This window comes from Chiloscyllium punctatum, chromosome 3 (assembly GCF_047496795.1).
Source record: "Chiloscyllium punctatum isolate Juve2018m chromosome 3, sChiPun1.3, whole genome shotgun sequence".
Taxonomy (NCBI): Eukaryota; Metazoa; Chordata; class Chondrichthyes; order Orectolobiformes; family Hemiscylliidae; genus Chiloscyllium; species Chiloscyllium punctatum.
This window is the reverse complement of record NC_092741.1, coordinates 21106772-21123561: the sequence shown is the minus strand read 5'-3', so window position 1 is coordinate 21123561 and position 16790 is coordinate 21106772. Positions and strand designations below refer to the sequence as shown.

The following is a 16790-nucleotide window of genomic DNA, read 5'->3' as shown; positions in this document are numbered from 1 at the left end:
ATTTGTTGGTGACATATTGACTGGCACATGGAGAGGAGTCACCATATGTTCTTCAGATGTATCATAGGGACTTATCCATTCAAGAGAGTGTTTAAGATCTCATCCAAAAGATCACACTTCTGACACCACTTCAAAGCTACACTGGTCTCGCAGCATAGATTGTTTTCAAGTCCTTGGGCTTAAACCCATGACCTTCTGACTCAGACAATCCAAATTTGTATCTCCACTTCTGTTTCAGGAACGGGATCAAGATTCCAACCACTGGGTGAAAACAATTTCTCTTGAGGTCAGCTTGAATTCTTCTGACTCAGCAGTTGCCACTGAGCCATAGCTAACAGCTAAAGTAAATGACATTTTTCTCCCCCAAAGTAGCTTAATCAAATGTAAACGTGATATGGGTTATAAAACATGGAACCTTACGGTGCAGTACAGGCCCTTCTGCCCTCAATGTAGCGCCGACCTGTGGAACCAATCTGAAGCTTATCTACCTTTCACTGTTCCATTTTCATCCATATGTTTATCCAATGACTATTTAAATGCCTTCCAAGTTGGTGAGTCTACTACTGTTGCAGGCAGTGCGTTCCCACCCCCTAGTATTCTGAGCAAAGAAACTACTTCTGACATCTGTCCTATATATATCATCCCTCAATTTAAAGCTATGTCCCCTCGTGTTAGCAATCACTATCTGAGGAAAAAGGCTCTCACTGTCCACCCTATCTAACCCTCTGCTTATATTGTATGTCTCAATTAAGGCACCTGTCAAACATCTTCTCTCTAACGAAAACTGCCTCAAGTCCCTCAGCCTTTCCTCATAAGACCTTCCCTCCATATCAGGCGACATTGTAGTAAATCTCCTCTGAACCCTTTCCAAAGCTTCCACATCCTTCCTATAATGTGACCAGAACTGTAAGCCACACCAGAGTTTTGAACAGTTGCAGCATGACCTTGTGGCTGTGAAACTCAATCCCTCTACCAACAAAAGCTAACGCATTTAACCCTATCAACCTGGGTGGCAACTTTCAGTGAACTGTGTACATGGATACCGAGATCTCTATGTTCATCAACCTTACCAAGGATCTTACCATTAGTCCAGTACTCTTTATTCCTGTTGCTCCTTCCAAGGTGAATCTCCTCACACTTTTCCGCATTAAACTCCATTTATCACCTCTCAGCCCAGCTCTGCAGCATATCTATGTCCCTCTGTCACCTGCAACCTCCTTCCGCACTATCCACAACTCCACCGATCTTATTGCCATTCACAAATTTACGAACCCATCCTTCTCCGCCCTCATCTAAATCATTTATAAAAATGACAGACAGCAGTGGCCCCAAAACAGATCCTTGTGGCACACCACCAGTAACTGAACTCCACAATAAACATTTCCCATCAACCACTACCCTCTGCCTTCTTTTAGCTAGCCAATTTCTGATCCAAACCACTAAATCACCCTCAATCCCATGCCTCCATATTTTGAGCAACAGCCTACCGTGGGGAACCTTATCAAATGCCTTACTGAAACTTGTATACATCACATCAACCACTTTACTCTCATCCACCTTTTTGGTCACCTTCTCAAAGAACTCAGTAAGGTTTGTGAGGTATAACCTACCCTTCTCAAAACTGTGTTGACTATCCCTAATCAACTTATTCCTCTCTAGATGATGATAAACCCTCTCTCTTATAACCTTTTCTAACACTTTACCCACAACCAAGTAAGGCTCCCAGGTGTATAATTAACAGGTTTGTTTCCACTCCCCTTCTTGAACAAGGGGGCAACATTTGCTATCCTCCACTCTTCTGTCATTATTCCTGTAGACAATGGATGACATAAAGTTCAAAGCCAAAGGCTTTGCAATCCTCTCCCTGGCTTCCCATAGAATCCTATGAAAATTCCCATCCGGCCCAGGGTCTTATCTATTTTCACACTTTGCAGAATTGCTCACACCCCCCTCTTTGTGAACCTCAGTCCCATCTAGTTCTAATAGTCTGTATCTCAGTATTGTCTTTGACAATATTGTCCTTTTCCATTGTGAATGCTGACAAAAAATATTCATTTAGTGCTTCCCCTATCTCATCGGACCCCACGCACAATGTCTGTTACTATCCTTGATTGGCCCTAATCTTTCTGTAGTCAATCTTTTATGTGATATAGCTATAGAAAGCTTTAAGATTTTCCTTGATTCTACCTGCTGACAACTTCTCACATCCCCTCCTGGCTCTTCTGAGCTCTCACTTTAGGTCTTTCCTGGCTAACTTTCAACTCTCAAGTGCCCTAACTAAGACTTCACGTCTCATCTTAACATAAGCTGCCTTCTTCCTCTTGACCAGAGATTCAGCTTATTCAGTAAACCATGGCTCCCTTGTTCAACCACTTCCTTCCTGCCTGACAGGTACATATATGTCTAGGATACGCAGTAGCTGTTCCTTGAATAAGCTCCGCATTTCAGTTGTGCCCATCCCTGCAACTTGCTTCCCCGTCCTATGCATCCTAAATCTTGCCTACTCGCATTATAATTGCCTTTCCCTCAGCAATCACTCTTGCCCTGCGTCATAGACCTATCGCTTTCCATTGCTAAAGTAAACATGACCGAATTGTGATCACTATCACCAAAGTGCTCACCTACCTTCAAACCTAACATCTGACCGGGTTCATTACCCAGTACCAAATCCAGTGTGGCCTCGCCCTTTATTGCACCAAGCTCCCTGCCCTGATTTATTTTCCATCTCTCCACAAACCTGCCCCTCACTGAGGATGAATGATAGTCTTCAGTAATGGTCTCACCTTCTTCGCAGTACCCTCCCAGGTGAATGAGTTCAACACATGTCGTAACATTGAATTTTTCTTCCTCCACCTTTGGCTTACTACTTCCACTAGGTTCCCATCCACACTCTGAGGACCCCTTCACCTGCCTCCAACATATCCCTGCTGAAGCCAGGTGCCAACTCATGGACACCTCCTCATACTGTCCCTCGTCCACAACCTCACCTCCCATCACCAAGCTATCATCTCCCAGACCATCCACAGCCTAATTACCTCGGGGGCCCCGCACCAGCCAGTTCTATCTCTTACCCAAAATTCACAAACCTGACTGCCCAGGGCGACCCATTGTTTCAGCCTGCTCCTGCCCCACTGAATTTATCTCTGCATACCTTGACACCGTCCTGTCCTCCTTGGTCCAGGATCTCCCCACATACATTTGGGACACCACCCACGCCCTCCGCCTTCTCTATGACCTTTGGCTCCCCGGCCCCCAATACCTCATCTTCACCATAGATGTTCAGTCCTTGTACACATCCAACTGCAATAATGAAGGCCTCCAAGCCCTCCATTTCTTCCTCTCATGCTGACCCAACCAGTCCCTTCCACTGACACACTCATTCGATTGACGGAACTGGTTTTCACCCTCAACAATTTCTCCTTCGAGTCCTCCCATTCTCTTCCTACCAAAGGTGTAGTCATGGGCACCCGCATTGGCCCCAGCTATGCCTGATTCGTCATCGAGTATGTGGAACAGTCCATCTTCCAAAGTTACACTGGCAGCATTCCCTAATTTTCCTCCACTACATGGATAACTGACTGTATTGGCATTGCCTCGTGCCCCACAAGGAGGTTGAGCAGTTCATCAACTTCACGAACACCTTCCACCCTGACCTCCAGTTCAGCTGGACCATCTCAGACACCTCCCTTCCCTTCCTGGACGCCCCCCAATCTCTATTTCCGACGGTGACTCAGCACGGACATTTACCTCAAATCTACTAACTCCTACAGCTACTTGGACTACATCTCCCACACCCCTTCTCCAAAAACGCTATTTCTTACTCCCAATTCCTCCGCCGCATCTGTTCCCAGGTGGAGCAGCTCCACTCCAGTACATCCCAGATGGCCTCCTGCTTAAAGGACCACAATTTCCCCTCCCATGTGGTGAACAATGCTCTCCAGTGTATCTCCTCCACTTCCTGCACCTCTGCCCTTGAGCCCCACCCCTCCACCTGCAACAAGGATAGAACCACCACGGTCCTCACCTTCCTCCCCACCAATCTCTGGATACAACGCATCATCCTCACCATTTCTGCCACCTACAGCCAGACCCCAGCACCAGAGATATATTTCCATCCCCACTCCTTTCAGCATTCTTCAGAGACAATTCCCACTGCGACTCCCTCGTTAGGTCCATGCCCCCCACCAACCCATCCTCCACTACCAGCACCTTACCATGTCACCGCAGGAGATGTAAAACCTGTGCCCCCACCCCCTAATCTCCATCCAAAGCCCCAAAGGATCCTTCCACATCCAGCAGAGATTTTTCTGCACATCCAAATACGTCACCTACTGCGTCCGTTGCTCTCATTGTGGTCTCTTCTAGATTGGGGAGACAAGACGCCAACTTGTAGAATGTTTCAGAAAACATCTCCGGGACACACGTACTAAACATCCCCACTCGCCCTCCCACTCCGTCAAGGGCATGCAAATCCTAGGCTGCCTCCACCGCCAAATCCTAGCCAGCTGACAACTGGAGGAAGAACAGCTAATCTTCCGCCTTGGGACACTCCAACCACACCGGATCAATGTGGATTTCACCAGCTTCCACATCTTCCCTCCCTCCACCTTATTCCAGATCCAACCCTCCAACTCAGCACCACCCTCTTGAACTGTCCTGCGTGTTCATCTTCCTTCCCACCTATCCGCTCCACCCTCGGCTCCTCATCTTCACCTACCTGTAGCATTCCAAGATACCTACCTCACAGCCCCACTCCCACCTTCCTATTTATCTCTCAGCACCTCCTCCACATCTCTCACTCACACATGCACACGCACACACACTCTCTCTCACGCACATTTTCTCGCTCTCAAATGTGCCCTCTCTCTCTCTTGCTCACCCTTGTGTGCGCCCTCTCTATCTCGTGTGCCCTCTCTCACGCCCGTTCTCTCTTGCCCACTCTTGCGTGCACCCACTCTCTTGTTCTTGCACCAGCTCGCTCTCGCGCCGGCTCTCTCTCGCGCCCTCGCTCTTGCACCCTCTCTCTTGCTCTCACGCCCTCTCTCGCTCTTGCGCTCGCTCTCGCGCCCGTTCTTTCTTGCTCTTGCGCTCGCTCTCGCGCCTGCACTCTTGCTCTCACGCTCCTTCTCTCTCGCACACACTCCCCCTTGATGAGTTGACACATCAACTCTCCTGTTCCTTGGATGTTACCTGACCTGCTATGCTTTGCCAGCACCACACTTTTTAATACTGCCAGTAAAACCAATCAACCCGAACCCACTTATAGATAGGTAGAAAATTTAAACACCGATCATTCAACATAATGTCTGTGCCAGTTGAAAAATAATCATTTGATTTAATTTTACTTTCAACAGATTGTGTGAGCTGTATAACATTGATTTTAATGGGCGCTGCAGTGGTAATGACCAGTCCAGAGATGTATGCTAATGGTTTAGGCAATGGGTTCAAATCCCATCACAATAGATGTTGATAATGATGCAATGGCTAGCATTTCTGGAGTATTTCATCATCTGATAAATTGTAACAATTATAATATTCATTTAATACGCAAAAACACACAAGACAAACAAGTTAAAAAATGCTGCAGATGAAGGGAAGTAGTTTATGAGATTGCGAGAAAATACTGTTAGCCTGAAGATAAAATCATAGGACATCGGAACAGAAGTAGGCAATGCAGCTTGTCAAGTCTGGTCCCTTGTTCAGTCATACCATGTCTGATCTGATGATTCTCAACTCCATTTTTCCACCATATCCCCATAATTCTTGATCCATTTACTGATTTAAAAATCCGACTTTCTCAGCATTTAATATACATTATGACCCAGCCTCAGCAGCCCTCTACAGTAAAGAATTCCACAGATTCACAAACCTAAAACAAAGAACTGCACATGCTGAAGACCTGAAATGAAAACATAAATTACTGGAGAAACTCAACAGTTTTGGCAGCATCTGTGAAGAGAGAGTAGAGTTAATGTTTCAAGTCCAATGACCTTTCTTCAGACTCTTCACTATTTATATGGCAAGTCCATTTCAGTTTCTGGTCAATAGTAATACCTAGGATATTGAAAGTTAGGGATTCAATGTTGGTAATGCCATTGTATGTCATGGGGCAATGGTTAGACTGTCTTTTATTTAGAGATAGTCATTGCCTGGCATTTGTGTGGCATGACTGTTGCATGCTTCTTGTCAACACAAAGCTGGATATTGCCTTGCTGCATTTAGACATGGGCTGCTTCAGTATCTAAGGAGTCATGAATGGTGCTGTACATTGCGCAATCATCAGCAAGCATCCCCAATTCTGACTTAATGATGCAGATGGTTGTCATAGATGAATCATTTAAAAATGTTTGGGCATAGGGCAAGACCCTCAGGAACTCCTGTAGTGGTGTCCTGGAGCTGAGATGACTGACTTCCAACAATCACAGCCAGCTTCCTACATGGAAGTGGCAGAGTATAAACTGTTCTTGACCAGTCTGTACTTACAAAACCCAAAGCTAAAAGTCTTCTGTTAGCTGAACTCCATAACTGAGTAGAAATTGCTGAACAGTCCTGGAAATACTAATAGCAATACTAATGAAATATAAGATATTTGGTCTACCTTGTAATGTGGCCTATTTATGCTTGTTCAAAGCAATGTACAATGATATCTAGGAACATTTGCAAACCAAAGGAATATGTTCAAATGTTGTGCCATTTATGAATTACCTGGGGGTTTGGGGAATATGTTCTTTGTGGTAAAACTGGCAATCTTAGAACCCCTACAGTGTGGCAACAGGCCCTTCGGCCCAACAAGTCCACACAGACCCTCTGAAGAGTAACCCTACCCTATATTTACCCAAGATCAATGCTCCTTACCTACACATCCCTGAACACTGTGGGCAATTCAGCATGGCCATTTCACCTAACCTGAACACCTTTGGATTGTGGGGGGAATCCGGAGCACCAGAGGAAACCCACGCAGATACTGGGAGAATGTGCAAACTCCATACAGTCGCCCAAGGCTGGAATCGAACCCGGGTCCCAGTGAGACAGCAGTGCTAACCACTGAGCCACCATGCTGCCCCAATCGGTCAATTTGCCAACCACTCAGCACTCTTTTCTCCTATACGATGAACTGTTGTGATATTTGAAAATTGACATTTTATATTAGTTCTGATGAGTACAAGATGAAGAGCTTCACCAAAATGTCTGTCTTTTGAATAATAAAACAGACACAGCTATAACATTGTTCTGTATGCAAACAAATTGCTTCCATATCACGTGTTAATGTGCAAGCAGTAACTATTTTTTACCCAAGCTGCCAAAACCCATTTCTTAAATTATAATTCTTGTCTAAAGTTATGTTCTTTATTTGACCAATTTGCAAACTCTTTGTCTCTTACTGTGTCTCTGCAGTAGAAAATGCCTGCTTCCTGAAGGAAGCTGTTATGTTCGTCCACCAGTTGAGCTAAGCTGTTGTTTTTAACCAGTATGTCAGAAGCTATATTTGTGAACCAGTTGTTCTGTGTTAGCAGACTTGCATATATTTCTGTATCTTTTCATTGTCTTGGTTAATTTACAGGACAGTCGATTTGAGGAGTTTGACAATGGAACTCTGCGTATTAATAATGTGGAGGTGTATGATGGAACTGTATACAAATGTCAGAGCAGGACCTCAGCAGGATACATTGAAGAGGGTGCACGTGTCCAAGTCTTAGGTTAGTGCACGTGTTCATTCTAACTTGATTTATGTTTGACCATTTCATTTGGAACATGAATTGAGTAGTACAAGCTGCGCTGTACGAGGTAATCCCCAGTATCACCTAGCCTACACAGAGCTGGTTGCCCAATTTTCTTTGCTCATGTTTTGCAAAGATGTATTTTCTCTGTCCCAAACACTCTAAAATTGTTATCAGTTGAGTATTTGTAATGAACCAGGAGCAGGCAGGTGGGACTAGTTTAGTTTGGGATTATGTTGAGCTTGCACTGGTTGAACTGCAGGGTTTCCATGCGATATGACTGTGACTCTGACTGGTGCTAGCTAACTTTTCAAGCTTTTGAAGTCTTCAGAAATATGTCTGATACTTTACTGAGACTTTTGATGCATACTTTGCTGCCAGTGCTTCTTGGAGCAAACTTGAGGAAGACTGGATGCCTTGCTTGACTCTCTCATTACATGAAGATAGACATGATTTCCAACCATCAGAAGAAAACATACTGAGATTCTGTGAAATCTTTTTCAGTACCAAAGTAGCACTTGGGTTTTTTGCCATTTTCAGATCTCAAAGCAATGCATGAGTGCATGGCATCCCAGTTTGGTCCATTCCATGTGAGGAACTAGTGACTACTCCTGGGGTCCTGGCTTGTATTTGTCCTGCAGCAATGTCACCAAAAAGATTAACTGTTTTAAAGACTATATTTTTTTTCTGTAGTTTTATTTGCTGACTGTAATAGGAAAAGGACTGTTTTAATATCAATAATTGTGGAAGGTATTGCTGCATTTCTTAAAGGCAAGGTACTGAAGCTCGTTGTAAGTGGTGTTTACACTGCTGCTTTGTTCAAGAATTGTGGGGGAGGTTGGTTGCAGCTGGGCTGGCCCAGAGATGTATATAAAGTGAGATTTGTTTGGTAGCATTTGGCTGATTTGGTTTTTGGAATTCTAACATTGAGTGACAGGCCATCTGTGTGCTATCAACAGTGTGACTGCCTTTTAAGTTGCTGAACAGTTTGTGCGTGTGAATAATATTGCCAGAAGCTTTGGCCCTCTGGAAGGTGAGGTGTTGTGTCTCTGCAGTAGAAAATACCTGCTTCCTGAAGGAAGCTATTATGTTCGTCCATCAGTTGAGCTAAGCTGTTGTTTTTAACTAATATTAGAGACCATATTTGTGGACCACTTGCTCTGTGCCTCCTGCAAGGAAATTAAAAAATACCTGGAGAAGACAGATTAAAGAATTGGGGAATCCTGTGGACAGAGGCCATTGAACTGCCTGCCCAGTTGTTTTATATTCACTCATAACAGCGGTGTGTTTTTGTCAGTGTGATTTGCACAAGTTGAATAAGTGGGCAGATACATGGCAGTGAATAAGTGTGAGGTTATCCACTTTGGTTGCAACAACATGAGGGAAGATTATTGGAAAAGGTGCAAGTACAACAAGGCCAGAGCATTTTGTACACCAGTTACTGTAGGCATGCAATGAAGAAAGCAGACAGTGAAGAAAGTAACTTTCACAATGAGAGGATTTGAGTTAAGGAGCAATTGTATTGCAATTGTATAGCATCTTGGAGAGACCATACCTGAAGTGTTGTGTGCAGATCCTGCAAGCTGACTTTGAGGAGTTAAGTAGGAAATTGAAAAGCAGGACTTCAAAGATATTTTTTCAAATTGTTCCCTGTGCCGTATGCCATTTTGGCCTCCTTCTGACAGATGTTGGTCTGAGGAGAGCCAGGAGGAGGCACGAGAAAGGCTTGGCAGAACAGATTAGGGAGAACACAAAAGGTATTTTACATTTACACTAATGTGAGGAATAAGAGAATGGTCAAAGAAAGAGTAGGTCTGATCAGGGATAGCATAGGGAATTTGTGTGTGGAGTCTGAGGAGATAGGAGAAGCCCTAAGTGAGTTTTTTGCTTCTGTCTTTACGAAAGAAACAAACTTTGTAGTGAATGAAACCTTTGAAGAGCAGGTGTGCATGCTGGAATGGATAGAGGTAGAGGAAGCTGATGTGCTGAAAATTTTGTCAAGCATTAAGATTGAAAAGTTGCCAGATTTGTCCTCGGCTGCTTTGAGAAATGAGAAATGCAATTGCTTCGCCACTTGCAAAGATCTTTGCATCCTTGCTCTCCACTGGAGTCGTACCTGAGGACTGGAGAGAGGCAAATGTAATTCCTCTCTTCAAGAAAGGAAATAGGGAAATCCCCAGCAATTACAGACCAGTAAGTCTCACGTCTGTCGTCTGCAAGGTGTTAGAAAGGATTCTGAGGGATAGGGTTTATGACCATCTGGAAGAGCATGGCTTGATTAAATGCAGTCAACACGGGGGCGAGTCCTTTGAGGATGTGACTAGAAACATTGATGAGGGTCGAGCTGTGGATGTGGTGTATATGGACTTCAGCGAGGCATTTGATAAAGTTCCCCATGGTAGGCTCATTCAGAAGGTCAGGAGGAATGGGATAAAGGGGAACTTAGCTGTCTGGATACAGAATTGGCTGGCCAACAGAAGACAGCGAGTGGTAGTAGAAGGAAAATATTCTGCCTGGTGAGTGGTGTTCCACAGAGCTCTGTCCTTGGACCTCTACTGTTGGTAATTTTTATTAATGATTTGGATGAGGGGATTGAAGGATGGGTCAGCAAGTTTGCAGATGACACAAAGGTTGGCGGTGTCGTTGACAGTATAGAGGGCTGTTGTAGGCTGCAGTGGGACATTGACAGGATGCAGAGATGGGCTGAGAGGTGGCAGATGGAGTTCAACCTAGATATATGCGAGGTGATGCATTTTGGAAGGTCGAACTTGAAAGCTGAGTACAGGATTAAGGATAGGATTCTTGGCAGTGTAAAGGAAAAGAAGGATCTTGGTGTGCAGGTACACAGATCCCTTAAAATGGCTGCCCAAGTGGACAGGGTTGTTAAGAAAGCATATGGTGTTTTGGCTTTCATTAACAGGGGGATTGAGTTTAAGGGTCATGAGATCTTGTTGCAGCTCTATAAAACTTTGGTTAGACCGCACTTGGAATACTGCGTGCAGTTCTGGTTGCCCTATTATAGGAAAGATGTGGATGCTTTGGAGAGAGTTCAGAGGAGGTTTACCAGGATGCTGCCTGGACTGGAGGGCTTATCTTATGAAGAGAGGTTGACTGAGCTTGGACTTTTTTCATTGGAGAAAAGGAGGAGGAGAGGGGACCTAATTGAGGTATACAAGATAATGAGAGGCATAGATAGAGTCGATAGCCAGAGACTATTTCCCAGGGCAGAAATGACTAACACGAGGGGTCATAGTTTTAAGCTGGTTGAAGGAAAGTATAGAGGGGATGTCAGAGGTGGGTTCTTTACACAGAGTTGTGAGAGCATGGAATGCATTGCCAGCAGTTGTGGAAGCAAGGTCACTGGGGACATTTTAGAGACTACTGGACATGCATACGGTCACAGAAGTTTGAGGGTGCATACATGAGGATCAGTGGTCGGCACAACATATAGGGTTGAAGGGCCTGTTCTGTGCTGTACTGTTCTATGTTCTATGTTCTGGCTGTGGAAGGAGTGCCAATGAATGTGGACCAGACTGATTCTTGAGATGGCAGGACTGGTGTATGAAGAGTGATCAGTTAGGACTATATTTACTAGACTTTAGAGTAATTGGGGGTTGGGGGATTTGTCACAGAAACCTATAAAATTCTAACAAGGCTGAATAGGGTAAATGGAGCAATGGTGTTCTAGATTTGTGTGTTGGGGGCAGGGGGAAGGAGGAGGAATGGGGGTGGTGTCCAGAGTTGGGGATCACAATCTAAGGGTATGGGGTAAACCATGTAACTCTTATAAGGAGAAATTTCTTCATTCAAAGAGTGGTGAACCTGTGGAATTCACTACCATAGAAAGCAGTTGAAGCAAAAACATTGTATGATTTCAAGGAGTTGGACAGAGTACTTGGCTAAAGATCAGAAGATATGTGGAAAAGTGGGAACAGACTTTTGAGTTGGATGATCAGCCGAGGAATGGCAGAGCAGGCTTAAAGAGTCAAATGGCCAACTTCGGTTTCTGCTTTCTGTTCCCGTCTGTATATAGCTTTAAGTTCTAACTATTAATTATATTTATCAGTTCTTAGAATGTATTCATTTGTAATATGTAGCAATTCTTGTTAATTACAGAAACCTGGTTTATGTTTTCTGTTCACCCGGGTCCAAACAGACAAGAAAATTGAGAAACTTTGGGTATTTTGATTAAAATTTTGAATTCTTGTCATGGCTCCAGGAATAGCAGGGCTTGATTTCCAGGTGCTACCCCAGTGAGGTTTTTTCTCTTTTATCTAGGTTTCTCAAGGATGACATTGATAATTTCAGTCAAAAGAATCTGTGAATGGCTGTTCATGATAGTCCCCCTTCCAGTTTCCTTGAGGGTCATAATCTTGCAAATCATTGAATGATGAAGAAAGAACAGAATGCTTTAGCGAAATATGTCTGTGCAATTAAAAACAAAACGCTTGAGAGACTTGGTGGATATGGCAGCGTCTGTGGAGCAAGAAAGAGTCCGTGCCCGCGTTCCCCTCCCACAACTCTAGCTTCTGCAAGTTTATGTTCCTCCACTGTCCCAAGAATTTCACTTTGAAATTGTTAATTATCTTTATTTTTAAGTTCAAAGTCTTAATCCTTGAATTTTAAAAGGATTCTTGTTCACATTCTCTCTGCATCCCTTACCCAGAACCCTCAGTCTGTGTCCACTGATTTTTATAACATTTCTATGACTCTATTTCTATAATTGGAAGAGTGGAACTGTCAGGCCAATGGTTTACACATCCTGCACTATGTGGGGAAAATCTATGCACTCCTGACAGTCTGGATGACTGTGTGGGCAGGAGGAGCCTCTACCTGTGTCATCGTGAGTGGCAACTGGGGTCATGATAGGGCATTCATGAGACTTGTGGTTAATAAGTTTCAGGATGTGATCATCCCACAGCTTGTGGAAGTGCAGGTAGAGGGAATAGTTGATTATTAGATTAAAAAAAGGACTAGGCAGCTAGTGAGGGAATCCTCCAAATTCATCTTGCTTACCAACTTTTTATTGATTTTTGAAATATTGAGCTTGACAGCTTCTCTGTGGAGGCCAGTGTGAGACCAATCTTGGTAATCCAACTGCTCTGAGGTGGGGACACCTTGAGGACGAAGTGTTGAACCATAGTAGTGGAATCCATTTGAGAGTGGAGCAGACACTCCCTGGTGGCAGAGTCAATGAATGGCTGCAGGGCATTCTGAAGAGGGAGGGTGAGCAATCAGTTTGTAGTCCATATTCTGATTAATAACATGAAAAACACACACTAGATCCTGCAAGGTGATTTTAGGGAGTCATGCAGGAAATCAAAAGGCAAGGCTACAACAGTTTTTCTCCAGATTATTCCTGGTGCCATGCAACAGTAAGCATAGGAATAAAAAGAGAGAGAGCTGATGAACATGTGACTAGAGAGATGATGCACAAAGGGGAGCTTTAGTTTCCTGAGGCATTGGGCTGTTTCTGGGAACTGAACATGTTGAACTGTTACATCTGAAGTGTAATAGACCAAAATCGTCATGGAGAGGTTTGGTTAGATTTAGAAACTTGGAGAATAGGAGTAGAAGTAGGCTATTTGGTTCTTCAAGCTTGCTTCACTGTTCATTAAGATCATGGCTGATCATCCAACTGAATAGCCTGCTCTCATTTCCTTTTATCCCTTTAGCCCCAAGTGCCATATCCAAGTCCTTAAAATCATGCTATATTTTGGCCTTGATCACTTTCTGTGGTATTTAATTCCATAGGGTCACCAATTTTTGGGTGAAGATTCATCTCAGTCCTCAATGGTTTACTTTGTATCCTCACACTGTCCCCTTGGTACTGGGCTCCCTTGCCATAGGGAGCATCTTTCCTACAACTATCCTGTCTAGTCCTGTTGGAATTTTATGGGTTTCTTGAGAACGACCACCATTCTTCTGAACTCCGAATATAACCCTCACTGATTCAACCGCTCCTCATGTCAGTCCTGCCATTCCCAGGAATTAAGCTGATAAATCTTCAATGAACTATAGCCATATTATAGGAAGAAGGTGATTGCATTTGAAGGGTTATGGAGGAGATTTACCACGATGCTGCCTGGGATGGAAGGTCTGGACTATGTGGAAAGAAGGCACTTTGTCCATGAGTCGAACGGTCAATAATCAGGGAAGATAGATTTAAGATAAGAGATAGAAGATTAAGAGTAGAGTTGAGAAATCTTTTATATTCAGAGGGTGGTGAGAGTCTGAAAATATTGTTTGAGTCACAAAGTCTTGTAATATTTAAGCAGTATTTAGATATTCATATGCATTGCAAAAAAGAGGAAAATGGTCTTGTGGAGCCAGATCTTGATTCATCAGCACAAGCGTGATGGGACAGATGATTTCTTCTGTGATGTAAATGTTTGTGTCTAATTGCGTCTTCAAGAGGGCCCCCTCATTTTTTCTAAAGTGTGAAATGGCAGATCTGGATGCAGTATTCTAGCTGTGGCCATCCCATTGTTTAATGAAGGTATTTGCATAACCTCCCCTGCTTTTGTACTCCACACTTCTGTTTATGAAATCCATCTTTTGATTTATCTACATGGACCCCAATGTCATACTGGCCTACTTTTAGAACTGCTCATTAAGTGTGCCTCTGCCTCTCTTTTGCCAAAAAGCTTGTTGCCTCCAACATCTTTGACTGTAGCATTCAAATCTTTACCACAGTCCATATGTTCTCTCTGACCCATAGTAACCCTCGAAGACTTTGAAGTCTGTTCCAGAATCTGAAATCTTACATGCCTGGAAACAGTTGGTAGAGATTTCAAATCTAGTCCAATTGATTTAATTCTGCATAACATAGACTTGCCCCATCAAGTTGCTGAATGAGTGTGTGATACTAACTTATGCAAGTTAATTTCAGTGCCCTCTTTGCTTTTCTCATTCCATCTTGGAGCAATTTAATCTAGTGTCTAATCCTAAACTATTTCTGTCTCATGCCGTCATCTGAAATGTTATACATTGAACCACCCAAAACTTGTAACTCTTGTTACATTTTATAGAGAAGCTCAAGTTCACACCACCTCCACAGTCACAGCAGTGTATGGAATTGAATAAGGATATGACGATCCAGTGCTCTGCCACTGGCCGTGAGAAACCAGTCATCAAATGGAGCAAAGGCGGTGAGAATTTTTATTACTTCAAATCTGATCTCTTTATTAGTGCTGCAAAATGCATATCAAATGAATTCCAGTAAAATCTTCATGTTTCTGGTCTTTTCAATACTTTATTAAATAGTGTGGCAAGGACTTAGAGTGGCAATAAAAGATCATTATCCTCTATTATAAGAAATTGGAACAAGAGTAAGCCAGTCTATATGATGACTTGGATGAAGGTACCAAGTATGTCACAGCCAAGTTTGTGAACAATACAAACAATGACCCTTCTTCAGAGCTATTTAGTCTAATGATGACCAAGTGATTAATGTAGAAACTTATCTGATTCATGAATGTCCTTTAGGGAGTGAAAGCTGACATCCTTAGCTGAACAGGTCTGTGACTCCAGACCCACAAAAGTGTGGCTGACTCTTAACTGCTTCTGAAGTATCCTAGCAAACCATTCAGTTGTATCAAGTTGCTAAAAGGTCATCAGAAAAATGAAACCAGACAGACCGCCTGGCATTGACCAAAAATGCCAACAACTCGGTCAACCCTGTCCATCCTGCCAAGCCCTCCTTGCTAATATCTGGGAGCTAGTGCCAAAATTAGGAGAGCTGTTTCATGACTAGCCTCACCATGTTGACACTTCATTTTTGGTTATGCCTGGTATTGCTACTGATCATGCTTTCCTGCATTATTCATTAAACCAGAGTTGATCTATGGTTTGATGGCAATGTTAGAGTGGGGAAACTGCCAGGTTTTGAAGTTACAGATTGTGTTTGAGTACATTTCTGCTGCTGATGGTCTACAGCACCTCAGGGTTTCCTAACTGTTAGCTACATCTGGTTAAAATCTGTCCCATTTAGTATATTGGAAATATTACACATGATGGAGGGTATCCTCCTTGTGAATGTGTTACTTCATCTCCACAAGCATTATGTAGTGCTCACTTATACCGATACTGTCATGAACAGATGCATTTGCAACAGGTTGGTTGGTTAGGTTGAGGTCAAGCTTATTTTTCCTTCTTGATTGTTTCCTTGCCACCTGTTGCAGAACTATTCTTCAAACTACTTCCTTTAAGACTTGACTAGCTCAGTCAGTAGTGGTGCTGCTGAGCTATCTTGAGTGATAGACATTAAAATTGTCATTCAGAGTATATTCTGTGCCCTTGCTACCCCTGGTGTTTCCTCCAAGTGATATTCAACTTGCACGAGTACTGATTCATCAACGTTGGGATGAAGGGAAGGTGTATTTATGGTAATGAATACGTTCCTTTGTCCCGTGACCCTCACTGTATATGAATGTGTCATCACATCTGCTGGGTATCTCCTGCTAGAGAGACAGGACATTACCATGATGGTGATGGCTTTGAATGGGTGTTGGTCTGTAAATTTTGATTCTGTGATTATGACTGTCAGGTTTTGCTTCATCTCTGCTTCAGTTGGAGTCACTGAATGCTGGAAAAGCATTGGTCCTGATGATATTCTGGCAATAGTACTGGAGGCCTGTGCCCCAAAACTTGCCATGCTGTTAGCCAAGCTGTTCCAGTCCAGCTACAACATTGGCATCTATCCAGTAATATGGAAAATTGTCGGATAAGTCCTGTACACACACAAATATGCAAATCCAACCTAGCCAATTGTCACCTTTTAACCCTAAAGTGTTGGAAGAGATCATCAACAGTGCTATCTGACAGCACTTGAATAGTAATAACCCACTCAGTGATGCTGAATTTGTGTTTTACTGGAGTCACAAGCCCCTGGCCTCATTGCAGCATTGGTTCAAACATTGATCAAAAGAGTTGACCTCCAGAGGTCTCCAAACTATCACCTTCACCCCCGCCTTCACCGACCTATCACATTCTCAGCTAACTTCCCCCAGGCCCACTCCCCTCCAATTTATCTCTCAGCCTCCACGGCCCACAAGCCTCATTCCTGATGAA

At 43.5% G+C, this 16790-nt stretch overlaps 1 protein-coding gene across 1 annotated transcript in view; it reads left to right on the top strand.

The window, feature by feature from the left end:
- The window catches only part of ptk7b (protein tyrosine kinase 7b), a 164099-nt gene that overhangs the window by 74115 nt on the left and 73194 nt on the right, over positions 1-16790 (top strand). The window contains exons 7-8 of the mRNA XM_072548904.1: positions 7562-7697; positions 14750-14869. Of these exons, the coding sequence (XP_072405005.1) occupies positions 7562-7697; positions 14750-14869 (256 nt within the window). The remainder of the gene's footprint in view (positions 1-7561; positions 7698-14749; positions 14870-16790) is intronic.